The sequence below is a fragment of the Corvus kubaryi genome, unplaced genomic scaffold (genome assembly GCF_017639235.1).
Source record: "Corvus kubaryi isolate FWS band 111438036 unplaced genomic scaffold, C.kubaryi_AGA036_p1.0 split3-73, whole genome shotgun sequence".
In the NCBI taxonomy this organism is placed as follows: Eukaryota; Metazoa; Chordata; class Aves; order Passeriformes; family Corvidae; genus Corvus; species Corvus kubaryi.
Window position 1 is genome coordinate 32,481,942 of NW_024582091.1, and position 16,626 is coordinate 32,498,567.

Below are 16,626 nucleotides of genomic sequence, written 5' to 3' on the forward strand. Positions count from 1 at the left end.
AATCAGTTGCTAGGTACTTCATAGATCTGTAACAAGATACTACATGTAATGAAACTATTAAAGCAAATGAATTTTTTTTGCATGGTAACCACCATTTCAGATAGGATTCTGAAAGCAGGATGTTGTCAGATCTGACTGACATGTACTCCTGTCCCAAACAGAGCACAAGGTTCACTTCATGTAAGCATGGCTTTGAGCCTCGCAGAAGGCAGCATGCAATTTTGTGATCCAACCTTCGTTAGCAACTTCATATTTTAGTTGGTCTGACTTGTAAGAAGTTGTCTCTATACCCTTGATAAGACTCTTTAAAAACAAATGCAGACTTTTATTAGAACTTAATGTCTACACAGATACTGCTGTTTTGATTTGTAAGTAGATGCTTTTATTGTCTCTGCTTAAACAATAATGATATTTAGACTTAAAAGACAAAATTTAATATTTCTCATATGCTAGTGATTAAATTTGTTTTCTAAAACTAGTTTATTAATTTTTTACGTGGCAAAGAATTCTCTAAGGGTATATCGGGGTTTGTATATATTACCCTAAAACCTGTAACTAAGCCCAAAGTTATGCAAGGGAAAAGTACTCCCTCATGTTTCCTGAAATACTTCGTTATTTTGCAGAAAAACATGATTCTCTGTTCCACAAATAAGGCAACCCCTCGGAGACACCTGCAAATAGAGTTATTATACTACCACAAATGTCTACATCTTCATGCTGTGCCACTCGGTAGAGAAACTGTTTACCATTTATTTGAGTGCAATTGTAAAAAGGTTCTGTTTCAATCCCTTCTTGTTAAGTTACTCTTAAAAACTAGCTTTGGACAACAGCAAACTGGCTGTCATAACCTACTGCTGAGATCACCACATGGGTTAATGACCCAAAATTTTATTCAGCTCTGAGGCAGGTGTTACATTTGCTCTCTGTGCTATCAGTCTCAGAGCTAGTGCCTGCAGCAAACATCCTTAGTCTCAGTGACATTTCTTGGTGTGTCATGATTTCCTCTATGATTAAGAGCCTCATGATCCTTCGCACTATGACAAACTATGTTTGTCAAACTGGAATTGGATATAAAGTAGTTTGTAATTCTGAGATGTAAAATTGAGCATTTTGTAATTGTTTCATACAATGCTGATAAAAATTATTGGAGCAAATATCAGCATACCTACTGCTTTGCTAGTGATTGCTGCTGTTTGTACTCTTCCTGATGGCAACATTTGCAAGCCTTGTTCACCTTGTGTTGTTTAATTGTAGTTTACAAAGGTAAAGAAATATTTAGGATTTAAATGTAATAGATATGTAAGGAGAAAAAGTATTTTGTTTTGAAATTTAGTCTTTAGAAATAATGCATTGATAACCAAAAGAAGATATGGTCTTATGGTGATGAAAAGTCATTTTATTCTATAAAATCTTGGAACTACACAATACTCATAACTCATATTCACAGGCAGAAGGAAAGACACTACTCATGCTTTATTTCAGCTCTGAGTTTGTCAAATGTAAGTGAATGAGTTTTCGAATTAGCTTAGGGACTGTTCTTTGTGTCTCGAAAGAAGTTATTCCAATCAAAGGCTAGCTTAGCCCTTTCCATAGACTCTGTTTCTGCATATTCAGTCACTAGCTCAGTGATTCAAGTTCTTAATAATTTTGGTACCAAACATCATAATTTTCTAGCATTCTAATTACATGGCTATTAATGAAATAAGGAGTTCATACCTTAAACCTTAAATCTTTTATGAGCTTTACTTGAAATTGTTGAAGGCTCTGGTAATGTTTTAAAATGGTTTTCATTTCTTATTTTTGGACCTTTCTTGAGGTTTTCCATCACTTTACATTCATTCTTCTGTCTACACTTGAATAATGTATTTGACAAGTTCTGTGTGTGTCGAACACAGTGCAGTGGAGTCCCAAGAAGGTATGCCATTAGGATGCCTAGCAACTAGAGTAATACAAATATTAGCCAGGTTTTTTTCTTCTAGGAATTAGTGTTTTCCACTCCTATGAAATTTAAAAGCTATCAAAACAGAGCAAGAAAAGGGCCAGTTCATTTAACTGCTGTAAATATTTCCAAAATATCTCATTTTTCCTTCAGTGCTCAAATTAGTGTTTCAGGTTATGGAAAAGTTTACATCATTATTGAATGAAGTAATCCATTTACTGCAATCTGATATGAGTGACTTGAGAGAGGGAAGGGCAGGGAAGAGAGAGGTAACAAACTCAGTTTTTCTCCCATTCTTCAGGTGATCTTTCAAACACATAGGGAACTTTCAACTTAGACAATTGCAAAATTTCAAGTCCCTGATAAGACTGCTGGTATATCAGTAAAAATGCTTGCCCTCCTGCATTTTTCAAACAGCTCAGATAAGTGATGTCTTTGACCCAACTGCTCAGCCTGCAGAGCCAGGGAGATTCTTCCGTTGAAAGTGCACAATGCAAGGAAGATAAGTTGGGTTCTGGTTCAGTTTCAAATTCACTGTTTCAGCAAGACCCCTGCCTTCACTCTGCAAATTTTTACAGATGAACTCGCCAGAAATAAAGAATATGAGCATGCTTTATTTGTTCTTGGTCTTATACTCTAGCCAGTATGCTGCTCAACATCGCTGTCCTACTCACGTAAGAGCCACAACATAACCTTATAAACGTAGATCCAAAATAGACTTGGCTGTGGTTTGACTTAGACCTTAATCACAGCTGTACATGAGCACTTCCCTGTAGCCTTTTAAAGCGAGCAGAAGCGTATTTAGAGGCGATGGTCTCATCGCCTTGAGCTAACCTAAACTTTCCAAGATGCTAGTTTGCTTGGCATCTTTCCAGGCTGGTTGCTGTGCAGTAGGATTCCAGAGAAGCCAAATTACAGTAGCTTTATAGCTCTCACGTTCCTGTCGATGCTTGAGAGATTTCAGAATGGAAACAGAAATAAATGCAAGCTGTTAATGTATGAAATAAGCTGTGCTCAGAGAGTTGTGGTGGGTGAAGAGGGCAGAGAGAACTGTGTGCAGGGAGCTGACTCTGTGGTGATAGCTCCTGGCTGAATATGTAGGATGAAATTACAAACAGGAATCCTATTTGTAGAGGTAAATGATTTTAAAAATAATAGATAAAAATATTTTTCTGATATTGTTGGAAAGGAAAAAATAAAAATTCCTTCTTTGAACTGTTTCATGAATTTTGCATTTCAGCTGGAAAACTACTCATTACACCCCTAATATTGGTTCTGGGACTGGCACTGGGAGCCGTAGCTGTTGTAATAGGTAAGAGTTACATATGTGAATGAATCTAATCCTGATTATGCAGTGACTTTCTCTGACATCTCAATATTTTCATTTCAGACATAGAGACAGAGTACAGATTTCACAGATACATTTTTAGTATTTTATACATGTCTTTTTTCTAAAAAACTTGTCTCTGGGATCTTCTTTTTTTCTTTTTATGCTTATTAGCTTTATTTTTGTTTCCATATTTTTTTTTCCAAACCAGCATCTTTAACTGGTGTAAATAAACTAGTAAAACCTCCAGAGTAACTTAAATGTAATCCTGGGGGCTGACTAACTTGGACCCAGCCTTTAATCACCCCCTTGAATCACAATTTTAAGATCTTGGCCATGTGTATGACAAGATTTTTGGGGAACTAAGGCCTAGTCTCAAGAGCTCACCAGCTTGAAGATGCAACATCAACAAAGCAGCAAATTGAGATGAGTCAGTCTCAAAATATGATCCAGTGCAAAGGCTGCCAAATGGTATTCCATCCCAAAAACTGGTACTGTGAACTCATTTGATTACAGTATCAAAGCCCTGTTAATGTGGGGACAGATTAACGTGGGGACAGATATTTTAGCAAAGCTGCTCTTTGCCTGGCTTAGTTGAGTTTTCCCCGCAGAAAGGAGATTAGTTGTGACAATAAGGTATAATTTTGCTCATGTGAGTGCATATCCACTCTTCATGTTGGCAGCAATATGTCATTCAGGGATCATGCTGCTTCACAGCTCTTCATCAAACTGCTCACTCCACTGAAAATTTGCAGTGTGTGCCCAGCCCTGAGGTATATTGGGATGTGGCTCCTTTATTTTCATATAATAAAGCCAAAATACACTAGGATAGTTATGTTAATAAGGTTGCAAATAACCAATCAACCTATACCTAAAATACTATTACAGCTTTTCTAGACTACATCTGGCCAAATAAGGAATATTACTGTTAATTTCTGTATTTAGACCAACTATCTTCGCTGAAGAGAGTGAGTGATGTCTATCTTAAATATTGATTCAATAGCATTTTTATGCCAAAATTATAAACAATAAAGACTCCTTAATGCCAGTAAAGCTTATTTTGGTCTGCAGTCTGGTATAATCTATGGTGGGGAAAAAAACACTTTTTTTTTTTATATGCTAAAAATTAAGAGGGTTTTGCAGTAATACAGTAACAATATTTACAGTAATAATCAGAATGCCATTGAAGTCCCGTCCTAGGCTTGGCTGGATAAGATACAATCAATGGCAGCAGTATGAGCAGTTCAAAACCATTGATTATTGATAGAAAAGTTTTGGTTTTGAGGTAATTACAGCAATATTTGCTGCCAACCACTATTAAAGTTATCTCAGTTACATAGCTGAAAACTATACTGCACCATTTACAAGGCTATTGAGCAAAGCGAGAACCCTGTGATTGTAGTAGTCTTTTGTTCTATGTTGTTACTGTAGTGGTGTCTGAAAAGAAAAATCTTTGGCCATTTCAGTCAGCTGGTGGCAAGAGAAAGGGGAAGATGCTTCTCATTTGGGTTTGAGAGACTACAAACTATTTTTCACCTGAATAAATGTGATATATTTATTTATTTTTGTTTTTACAGCTTTCTTTCTCTCAAGAGTTGTAAGAATAAATAGTTCCCTGTCCAAGCAAGGATAAACACTTGGTATTATTCAAGTATAAACATTTGGTATTCCTTCACAGTAGATGAGGACGTTTGTAAAAATAAATAAAATGTAAAACTATAATGTGCTGTCTCTATTGCATGTGAATCTAATTGAAAACTAGTTTAGTTACATCAGCTTTGAATTTAGATCTAAGAATTTCCAGAGTGCTTACACCAGACAGCATGGTTCAGAAATTAATTTGTCAGAGATGAGTGTAGGGTTAGCAGGAATTTGTTGTAAAGGGAAGAATAAGTGTAGCTTAACTCATTATCAAAGGCACTGTTTGTTGCAGGCTAGTATTTTTTTCTGCTTGTCCAAATGCCTGGTCTAAAGTCTCCTGAGATGTGAAAAGCTCCATCTGGATAGGTATATCGAAAGAACACAATACATGCACAAAGGATTGCATTTAATTATGTTTCTTTTCATGTTTCCTTCTTTTGGCAGGTTTATTTGTGTTTCCTATCTATTGCCTTTGTAAAAAGCAGAGGAAAAGGTCACGGACAGGTATGCCCTGGTGAGGATGGACATTACTTGCCTGAACTGAGCTGGTCCTGCAAGGGCTATCCGTGTTTTGTGCAACAGAGCAATACCTTGCTGGTTACAGCATCAAAGCCACCGCCCTGGAAGAAGAATGGGGGCTCTCCTGCCATCTTCCCTCAGCTGAAAACACTACTGCAGACCAGAAAGCCTCTTTGCTCTGGTGCACTCTCAACAAGATGGGCCCCCTGACTGCTGCTTTTTAAATGTTTTTGGTTTTGTTTTTTTTTAGTTATTACTTTGGAGGGGTTTTTTTGAGTCTAAGTTTCTGAACCAGACAATCCAAGTCTGTATTGTAGCCACAATTCTACTACCGATTTGGCCTGTGAAGAAAGAATTTAACTGCTAACATGTGCTCATTTAACTTCAGTGTCAGCCTTTAAGGGGGAAATGCTTAGAAGTGTTTGGACTCTTACTGTATACTGAGCATACTACTTTTGGTATTAAAAACTACTTCTGTAAATAACTTCCATCACACAGCATTCTGTTCAGCATACCAAAACCCCATCACATGCCAGAGCACGACAGCTGGTTATCTTCTGAGTCCTCCTGCTAGTGGAGCGCACATTGCCACCACCAGACTGCAGTGCCTCAGAGGGAAATACCCTTAGTACTGACGCGCCGTGATATTTAAGAATGTAGTGATTGGTTTCACTTCAGTAAATTATTTATGGCAGTCTATTAATATTAATGGCAGGGGGTGTGACAAGATTTGTTACAACAGGACTTCATTTTTAAATTCTCGCAGTACAGAAAAGATTTGAGGGGTTTAGATAACAAGATGTGTCAGTGGCCTAATCTGTCCCAAGATGTCCCTGAAGTGTGTTTGCAGGGAAGCTGGAAGCCTGCTCTTTTATTCTGACTTGGAATATGATACACATGCTACACACTACCTGTGTGAAGATTGACTTGATGAAATTTTATAACCTAAATAGCACATTTTGTTTGTTTGTTCCTTTGAGTAGGCTACTACTATGTAAGTCTTGGAGTAGCCACTGATGTCTCATGAGGAAAATCTGTGAATCCAGGGTAAGGGGAGTAATCATAAATTCTTAGGAGACCACTTCATTCTTACTTTCTGCTTCCAGTGTTGCTCTTCCTGGCACATGACAGTTCTGAAGAGAATAGCTCTCTTTGCTCTTTTTTTCTTAAGTTCCACTGTTTGCTACCAAACCTCTTTCTCAGTGCATCACCACAACAGCAATGTAATTCAGCAAAAGGAATCAGCTACTGAGAATTTTACACCTTTAATTTTAATCCAAATTTATCATACAAATATAACTCTAAAAACTAGAATAAATTTTGTTTAGGCAGAACACTGAAACAATAAAGAAAGGAACTGAATAAGAAAAATATCTACTTTATACTGTAAAAATACAAGCTAATCTTAAAAAAGATTGGATTTGTACTGTGAAGGTACTCTTTTTCAGTGTGTGTGTGTTTGAAGACATATTTATATATATGTTTGTGTATGTATGGGGAAAGGGGGAAGCAGGAAGATGGGAAATGTCCTTAAAGTCTACAGACTTCAAAATTTAGGCTTGCAAACAATGTATCATTAAGAGGATGTACTTTGTACCACTTTCTTTGAAAATTGTTGTTAAATCTGAATCTAGTTGTAATTTTTAAGCAAATAGTATTCTGCCCCACCAACATAATACTGTTATAAGATACTCACTTTGACTTCGAAGCCTCAGTGGAAGAAGCTGATGACTTCTATTTACCTGGAAACACAAATATCAGCTTACCATAGCTGGCTAGTATGCTTGTTTTCTGTCAGCTTCTGGTTTTGTTTTCTTGCATTTTTCTTTTTGAAAGTGTGTACAACCACACCATAGTAGTCAATAACTATTTAATAATTTCCATTTGAATTTAAGGGCAGGTTGGCCCTGTTATCCTAACAGTAAAAATAGTACTTTTCAAAGATTTGCAAATTAAGAAGGGAAGCAGTGACATTTAGAAATAAAATTCAAAGCCTATTGTCAATGCAAATCTGCCTGTTAATTAGACTTACTTTCTTCTGAGACACCAGTTTTCTATTTGTGTTCTGTCTGAAGTTGGAAGCTGCCTTAAAATTGGTCTTGGTTTTGAGTGTGTTTTCTGAGGCTATACATATCAGTTGTCTTTGGCTTACTCAGGGATTTTTATTCCTCTCTTTAAATGTCAAATAATGAAGATATTTTTGTATTATTTAGAAAAACCTTCAGACCTCAGAGAGCAAGATATATATATAGATAGATTTGGGTTTGCAACGCAGTCTATAACATGGTGTCAAATTATTCCACTTGAGAATATTTTAGTACTTGAGATTATCTGTAATTAACTACACAGTAGATTAATTTCCTTTCTTTTCCTGGTTCTGTATAAATGTGTGAGATATTCTTACAGTCTTTGTAGCTGTTTTCACTCTTCCGTGTTTGCCGTTTTCAGTTTTTAACTAGAGTTCAGTAAGATCTGAAACTAAGATACTAGAATAAAGAGCATAAAAAGGAAGATAATAGATCTGCACTTACTTAATATTCAGAAAGCATGTCCTTGTGGATGGAGAAAAGGAAAATACAGCTCAGCTCATACATTATCATTTAAGCTAGGCCATTTTGATTTTATCGGAACAGATGAAATCAAAGGGAAATGGTTTTTCATTTTCTATACAGAGCAAAAAGAGACATCTTTGACCTTGTAAAGATGAGTGAGTCTGATTGTGCTTTTTCTGTAGGCAAAAAAAAAAGGAATTACAATAATCTTTGCTTTTCTACAGAACAGGATAAACCTTCAAGAGCCAGGCAGAATAGGGATATGGAAGTCTTTTTCCATCAGTATAAAAATATTCCCACTTGAAAAGTACATAAATACATTTTTTATCAATATTATATAACATAACCTACTAAAGCATGAGAAGTAGCTCAGTACAAAGCTTCATTTGGTTAAACATTAGCCTTTAAACAACTCATCACAGCAAATCTTATAGATATCAAAGCAATGTCATTTGTTTTAAAAGCATGTCATTTAATTTATTCATTTGAAAGAAATGGAATGAACTTTATAAGGAAATTCAAGGATGTTTTTATTACGTGTGTTGTTTTTTGTAACTACTCTAAAGAAATCATCAGGCTGTTCTACTCCATCTTTATTAGCAGAAAACTTCATCAGGCAGCTAGATAAACCTGCTAAGGCAGATTTCACACTACTGTATGCTGATCATCACTGGTCATTGTGTTTGCTTTCACCACAGTTAATATTTAAAATTATTTATCCTTGTGCAAAGTTGTTGCTCATCAGTACCTGTGTTCAGACTAGGAATTTTTTGAGTCTATTCTACACTAGCCTTCTTTTTCAAGCTTGCCTGGGGTGGATTTGCCCAAGCTCAGCCCTGCTTGCAGGCGTGCAGTCAGAGCTGGGGCCCTGCCTGTGGTACCATGGCTTTGTGCGCCCATCCTGCTCCTGCTGGGAGGGCTGGCTGGACACGCCACCCCGCAAGGGCCACTCTCCCTTTCTCCACTATGCAGAATTTAGTTGTGTTTCATTAATGGGGTTGAGTTCCAGGGCTACTCAGCCATGTCAGCAGCAGGATCATGCTGAGTCCTGTGGGACTGTTAGGTATATGTGCAGAATATATCCAGGAGCTTGTGACTGGAAAATAATTGTGCTTTTCCTTGTGTCAGTCTATTAGCTAGTGAGAGTAATAAGCTGAGTGGAAATACAAGCAAGAGGCAGAAAAGCAATTCTCCTAGTAGCCTTGTGCTGAGCTTGACCGATCAGGTTTAGTTCTGTACAAAAAAGTCAGTGAGTCTTCATTTCCCACCACCTCTGTAATAAACAGCATATTCATACCTGTTCAGTGTCTTTAAAGTACAGTGCACTTCGAGTGATCTGTTATCTTCCTTTGAGGCAGTGCAAATGTGTAAGGGAAGATTTTGTTTGGTTTTGATGTTACTAATGCTGACTTCATAACTCTTCCTGGTGTGTTAGGGGTTTTTGTAATTTACACCTATTTATTCATTATAAAAGTTTTACTTTATTAAAAAATATTAATTTGCAGGGTCTATTGCCAATTTTAACTAGAAAGCATTTTGGATCACCATCAGGTATTCTTTTTAGCCAAGAGGCTTTTTGCTCTTCCAAAGACTGTCACAGCTTGTGTGATGTTAAATGGTATGTAGGTGGGGCAGTAATTCTCCCAGAGGATACAAATTCACTGGTGATGGAATGGTTTCTAATGCCAGTTAGATCTGAGAAACTGTTTAATATTCAATGGCCAAATAGTTTGCTGTGCAGACTCTTGGTTGATTTGCTAGCTCTTTTAATTTAGTTGTGGTATTTTGTTTCTTGAGCAAACCTTACATCATAATTTTTGGTATGCTAATTGTGCAGGTTCAAGTTGTGGATAAGAACCATGGATTGCTGTTACTGTTATAATCTATATTAGATCACTGCTGATGGAAAGAATCCTACATGAGGAAAATATTGGATAATTTTTTACTTTCTTTTCATTTTTAAACCTTATAGTTGCAGTAAGTCAGCTTCATTTCTGACATCAGTCACAGCCCAATTAAACCAGAGAAAACTATTTTTATGTCAGTGTGGAATTTGGTCACAAATACTTTGATGAAAACATCTGGAAGCGTGTTGATAGCCATTGAAAACCTGGTTCACTTCCTAAGAAGTGCAAACTACTATGGAGCCACTCTTCCCATTCACACAATGATGCCAATGTGTTTAGTAAGTGCAGGAGAGGGAAGGAGTTGGGAAGATTTTCCAAACAGTGTTCTCATTAGAGCAGATTGTCAGGAGAAGGGATACTAGCTTTTAATATAATAAAGAAACCTTAATGTTTTGAAGTCAGTAATAAAATTAGAAGCAACACCCAAAGACAGGGTTAAATAACATTTCTTCAAATCCTGCTTTCTTCAGTGTAACAAATAGCAGCACACTGTAAGAATTGGAATTGCAGCTGCTCAGTATTCTTAGGACTTAACACATAAACTTGAGGATACACAACATCTAAAAAGTTATGTTGCTGGTCTGTTTGGTAGTTTAGCTTGCTGCTGTTTCATGAAAAAGCAGCTGAGCCTTGATTTGATTGAACACAAGCGGTGTTTTCACTGGTGTTACAGCTTGAGCGGTACCCCAAAACATTTTTGTAATAAAACTAACAAATGCAGTTGCTTGCAGACTGAATCTTCCTAGCTGATTCTTCGTCACCTTTCTGTGCATAAGAGTTCAGGATCCATATGTTCTCTCTGCAGTAAGGAATAGACTGTACACATTAGGCAATTAATCACTGATGCTTCTCTTCTCTTGGCCTAATAGTGAATTGCCATAAGGTAGGGAAATGAAAACTGATCTTAGAGTGCATGCTCTGATTTCAAAGATAAAAATGTGTAATAAGATTCATTTACTCCATAGCAAAATAATAAATACATACATTTTGAAACACAATTCCAGCTGTTTATTTATAAAACTGTCTGTTTAAAACAATAGTTACAGTAGTGATGCATTTATTAAAATATGCATATTGTGCAAAAGAAGACTTTTTTTGGTGCTTATTTGGCTTATCAAAACATGAAAAATTAATCTGAACTGTTTTGGATGGATCAAAGTGAGAAGAGAAGCTTATTGTGTAAAAATATTTGTTTAGCATAAACATGAATTTTGCACATATCTTAAACACAGTTGCATGCCAACCCCATTCAGTGTTCACCTTGTTGAAAATTTGTCAGACTGAAAACAGTATTTTTGAAATTTCTAACTTATTGTTACTGAGCATGATGTTACTAACACAACGCCACGTTTACCTCATTTTTAGAAGGAAATATAGTTACAGAATCCAGAGAAGCTGTTCAGGTATTTTAAACCTGTCCTGTAAAACTTCTGATGCAGTCAGAAAACATCTTGCTTTATGCAAGCTCTGGATGAGCAGATGGATTCAGTCTTTAGTCATGGACCATGTTTTTGCATAAAAAAATGCACTCTTAAGAGTTTTTCATATCAATTTGCATCCTGCTGCTTTGTGTCCAGAAATCGCAAGGACAGGGGTAGATTTACATTTCACTGTTTACCATCTCAAAATGTTTACCATGTTTCCATTCTTACACACTTTGTTTGCAATGCTCTCCTTTTCCTTCTAAATTTCATAATTTGAAACTGACTTGTGAAAATGGCTGAAGATCAAATTGGACCTGTAAAATGTGATCTCATAAGTTGCTTCATTAATGCTTTGCTGAGCTATAAGCAAAAGATTAATTTTGTTGTATTTACATTACTTAAAAGCAAGGTGCTGAAATCTATTTTTCTTCAGGACTTTTAATTTTGCATTTTTTAAAATGTACTTAAACAGCACAGTCATCTTTGTTACATAACTAACCATCTGAGTACAAAATAACATTTTAGGCTATTTGTTAATTCTTGTCACTATGGTAGAAATGAGAATAGTGCTGAAAAAAAGAAATAATTATCTCCGAGGAGCACGTCCAAGCTGAGCTTAATTCCATTACAGTTCAATGAGAAGTCTTCCCTTGCCCCCATTGCTTCTTTTGTGTATTTTAGGGTGAAGAGTTCCCTTTAAAATAGGTTTAATTGGAACGGCAAGGGGTGAGGGTAGTGAGACAATAGATCACATCCTTTTTAGTGTACAGGCTTCTGGCACAGCTGGGGTGCTGGCCAAAACACTGTGGATTCATTAAGAAAGCAATTTCTAGTTCTGCGTTTGGGTAACAGACAAGCTAGATGCATCAGCGATTGGAACTTCTTGTAGTATATTTATGGGATGAACTAAGAAGCTATAAAAACTGGAGGAAGGCAATGCCCATGAAATCAACACTTGAATTCCAGTATTTAATGTGTTTTGTATAATGAGGAATTTTAAATGTGTAAGTGCCTTATTGTGTGAAACAAATGGAAGGTGTTCATATCCCTCAATAGAGCAATATGGGAATTCCTGTTCTGTGGACTCCTACAGTCACATTAAGCCAAAATAATGAGTATTGGTTTGCTCAGAAAGTTGACAAATGTTATGTTAGTGAAGAGGTTAGCCTATTATAAAAGTAATCTAGCATGCTTATTTTAATTCTGATGATCTCATTTCTTAGGTTTCTTTAACTTGCTCTTTGCCCCCATCCCTCCCCTGACTCCTGTCTTCCTTCAGACTTCTGCAGAAATGCATCTTAAGTTGTTAGAGTAAGTTGGCTCCTCCAACGTAAGAAGTCATGAGTTTTCAGCCACTGAAAGAAATGCAACCTTTTGGAGAAGAGAATTCAGCCAAAGTTCAGTTCGACCACAGCCTGTTGTGGGTGTGCCTGCCAACTCGGGGGCTCCCACGTGCCTTGTTCACACTAATTCCTGGAGATGGAGGCACCAAGGAATATGGCACATGGAGGTGCACTGTAACTAGGCTGGGACTAAAAACAGGTTGAGAGCGTTTCAGTGTTATCCAGCTGGAACTAACATATTCTGTTAATACAAGTTGGTAACTCCTCTGGGGTGGTATCTGGGTGGACTAAACCATCAGTCGAGACGATGGCGCAGCTCTGGGATCTCTGCCCAGCCCTTCACTGCAGGGTGGGAAGTGTGATTTGAAAAAGTATTACTCATGTTGCCGTCTTCTGATAGCTTCAAAATGGGTGTTGTGGGATTTATTTCTCCTTACTTCCTTTTCCAGAAAACAGTGGAGTTTTGCCCTTTATCTTCTAGATTTACTAAAGGACCTGTTTGTTCTTACTAACATTGTTACGACTATTGTCACTCTATAATTGAAGTCAGGATTAAGCTACTTTTCTAAAATTACCTTGAATTTCATGAGCTTATGGTAGCAGTTATCTGTCAAAAAACAATGAAGTATAAAAGGTAATTATCAGAAGGAAATTGAGTTAATGGGGGGTAAGAAGAAAAATGGTGCTTAGAAGGTCTATTTATTATAGATTCATTATCATAAAATGCTTTTACTATGTTCAATTTCCTCCACTGAGAATTTGTAAAGGAAAGAAGGAGAAATGAAGATAAGAAAAGTATTCCTTTGAACCTTTTCCTGAGATTCTTGATTTTTTCAGAACTGTGGGAGGGGCTTTTTTCCCCACCCTGGAGTTATGAATTGGTAATATAGCTGTCACAGTGTTACTGTTAACACTACTGTGACTGTTTAGTCAGGATTCAGCTTGCATATTTGAAGGTTTTTGGTGGTAGGGAATTTGATTTAGAGCCATACTGCAATAAAATTGTAAGTGAATTATCACTCTTACATACCTTAATGATTTCTATTTCAGCATTATCTCAAATTTTTAGGCATTAAACATTTGGTCCTTCTATAATCCATTGAATAGAAGATGCCATCAAAAGACTCCTTCAACCTTATGAATTACTGTTTATTTTTACAAGTTATTTCTTTAAATGCATTTTTTCTCTCCTAGAACCAGCAGACACAACCAAAATGCTGATAAAATTTCCCCATTGTCTTTGTCTTGCATTTAGCTGATTCTATATTTTCTGTTGCATAGTATTGCAACAATGGTCTTCATGCTGTAATAACTTGATGAAAATATTAAGTACTCTTAGGCAATATTTTACAAATAATTCATCTTTCAAGTTGGTATTTTAAATGTATATCAGTAATCACTGTTGAGTGTGCTACCCATGTGGCTGCTTTAGTTCATGTCAATGTTTTGTAAGGACTATTTCTTGCTACCCTCTTCAGAGTGCCTTTTCATTTAGGAGGTCTAGAAGATGGTTCATTGAAGTCTTCTGTTGAATCTACCATAATAATGTCTGATCTTTAAACTTGTCCTGATGAATGTATAACTAAAATCTTGTTCTTTAAAAAGCTATAGTAGACACAGGTTGTATATGCACATGTACATGCATGGATACAAGGGAAGGCGTTCTGCCAGTGTTTGTCCTGCTGGACAGGACCTTTCGAAAGTAAGTGAATTTTTTAACAATTTTATTTTCAAAATGTTACCTCACTAGTATTCAGTAGTAGGTATGTCTCTGTATTGCTTCACTTTGCTAAATACAATCACGGTAGGCAGTTTAATTTTTAAAAGACTCTGCGATGAATCTGGTGTTCATATGCGACTGAATTTCATAAGACAAAACTTATGGTACTTTGTTCCCTTTAAAGGCATTCCTTTCACTTACACTGACATCCCAAGCCCCTGTAGCAACAGACTGAAAAAGTGCTTCCCCATGACAAAATGGAAGAATGTAAAGTAGCATTTGAATGGACTCCACCCATCTTAGAATCAATATTCAGAAATGGGGGCGGGGGCAGTGGATTTGATTAATTGTGGGGAGACATACATTGTAGAGTTCGTTCACTAGCACACAAGGGGTTTGACAATGTCATCTAGTAATGTCTACCTAATAAAGTTTTGAAAAAGAAAAATGAAATTGCCTGAATGTTTAACTCTTTCTTTAAGCAATTCTATGCATGAAGGATAGCTGACAATCTCCAAGGAGTCTTGCTTAAATCTGTAATACTTTTTATGATATTTATATAATCTCTAAAAAAAAATCACACCAAATAATTTAAACTTCAAAATCTTTGTGTTCTCAAACGCTGTATTACAGTCACTTCAGTGTTTAACTGCTTTAACACTGAAAATGAAAGCAGAGGTAAAAAGAAAGTTTACTGTGGTGAATATTTTATGTAAAATACTCCCTGTCATGTGGTGTTATCTCTGGCTACTGATTTCACTTTTAAAAGCATCTTAATATGCAACACAGAATTGTACCTTCTCGTGAAATGTTAAAATGTTAGCTTAAAATAACCAAACACAATGAGGAGAAAATTGCTGGAATCCAAATTTCCCATTCCCTTGTTACGACTACTTCCTAAAGCTCTATTACTTTGATAGGGTTTTAGATAAAGCAGTCTGTAGCTGTAAACTTGAAATAGGTAATCCATTAATTGAAGCAGGTGCCTCTTTTCTCTGGAAAGGAACTGTGTTCAGTTTCCTTACTTGGTGAGCTGTCAATATTGATGGAATGTGTTGTCTGATGTGTTGGGGGTTTTTAAACACCATACCTAATTATGAAGTTGCACTTGCACATTCATGTACAGGCAGACAAGGTATCACCATTGCCTACATTTCATTTCTGTGGGAAATAAAGCTGAAGAAAAATTCCCTGCCGAGAAACACACAGCAAAATCTGGAGGCCTGTGCTTGGTCCGTCTGGCGGAGGACAAACCTTTCAGCCCTCTCCCCAGCCCCCTCCAAAACAGTCAAGATTTGCAACAAAATGTCAAGGACATCATACCAGAAGTTCCTTATCTGCAGGAATCTAGCCTGCAGTGTGCAGCAATGGAGGGATAGTCAGCAGGCCAAGGAAATCGATAGCCCTAGAGCTGAGACTGAAGTTAAAGGCTAACTTCTCACTTGCAATCTCAAACTGTTTGACAAAAGACAGACAGCAGAGTTTGATTGTAAACATGGTATTTCCCCAGGTAAATAGGACTAATGTGCTCCACAGAGATTACAGATACAGAATTGTAATCTTTACATGCTCCCCTTCAGCTGATTGGCATGTGCTTTTGAGAGTTCTCATGATTTGCTTAGTAGTTTGGCTTGAGCAGTGAAATGAAGCTCTGTGGGGAATGTGAAATACTGAAATAGAATTATCAACCGTGTAAAGCTCTTACGCTTTTAGAAAGTCAATACAGCTTTTATGAAGGACTCTTATCAACCACAAAGCTTGTTGGCAGGTCAGCAAGTTCTGTAATTCTGTAATTCCTTGCAATAGCCTCAAATTAAACCTAGACATGGGCTAAGAAGGAGGATCTTGCGTGGACAAGGTGGGCATAGTATCAGAACATACAGATCAATTGGAGTAAATAGCTTTTGCCATGAATGCAGGATGCTGGTTGAATTCTGCAGAGATCTGTGTTTGGGCTTTGCTCTTGAATGTATTTGCAAATTATGTAAAGAAAAAGGTGAGCAGTGGGGTAATAAACAATCTTGATTTACCCAGGACTGTGGAAATGAGAGCTAGTTACACTGATCAAATAAATGGGTTTTGGGCAACAACAAAATAGAGGTAGGTTCTTTGCATGGAACGATATGACTGATGGGTATTGGTTATCATGTTTGTACCAAAGGTCTCTGAGTGATACAGGAAAGACAAAATAGTGACTAGATGGGATATGTACCAAAACAAAAGGTGAATCTTGATAAAACAATGAAAGACTAGT

At 36.7% G+C, this 16,626-nt stretch overlaps 1 protein-coding gene across 1 annotated transcript in view; it reads left to right on the forward strand.

The window, feature by feature from the left end:
• RNF217 (ring finger protein 217) overlaps nucleotides 1–14,825 on the forward strand; it is a 66,323-nt gene extending 51,498 nt beyond the window's left edge. Inside the window, exons 6-7 of the mRNA XM_042016653.1 lie at nucleotides 3,180–3,251; nucleotides 5,352–14,825. Of these exons, the coding sequence (XP_041872587.1) occupies nucleotides 3,180–3,251; nucleotides 5,352–5,425 (146 nt within the window). The 3' untranslated portion in view covers nucleotides 5,426–14,825. The remainder of the gene's footprint in view (nucleotides 1–3,179; nucleotides 3,252–5,351) is intronic.
• Nucleotides 14,826–16,626: the final 1,801 nt, after the last annotated feature.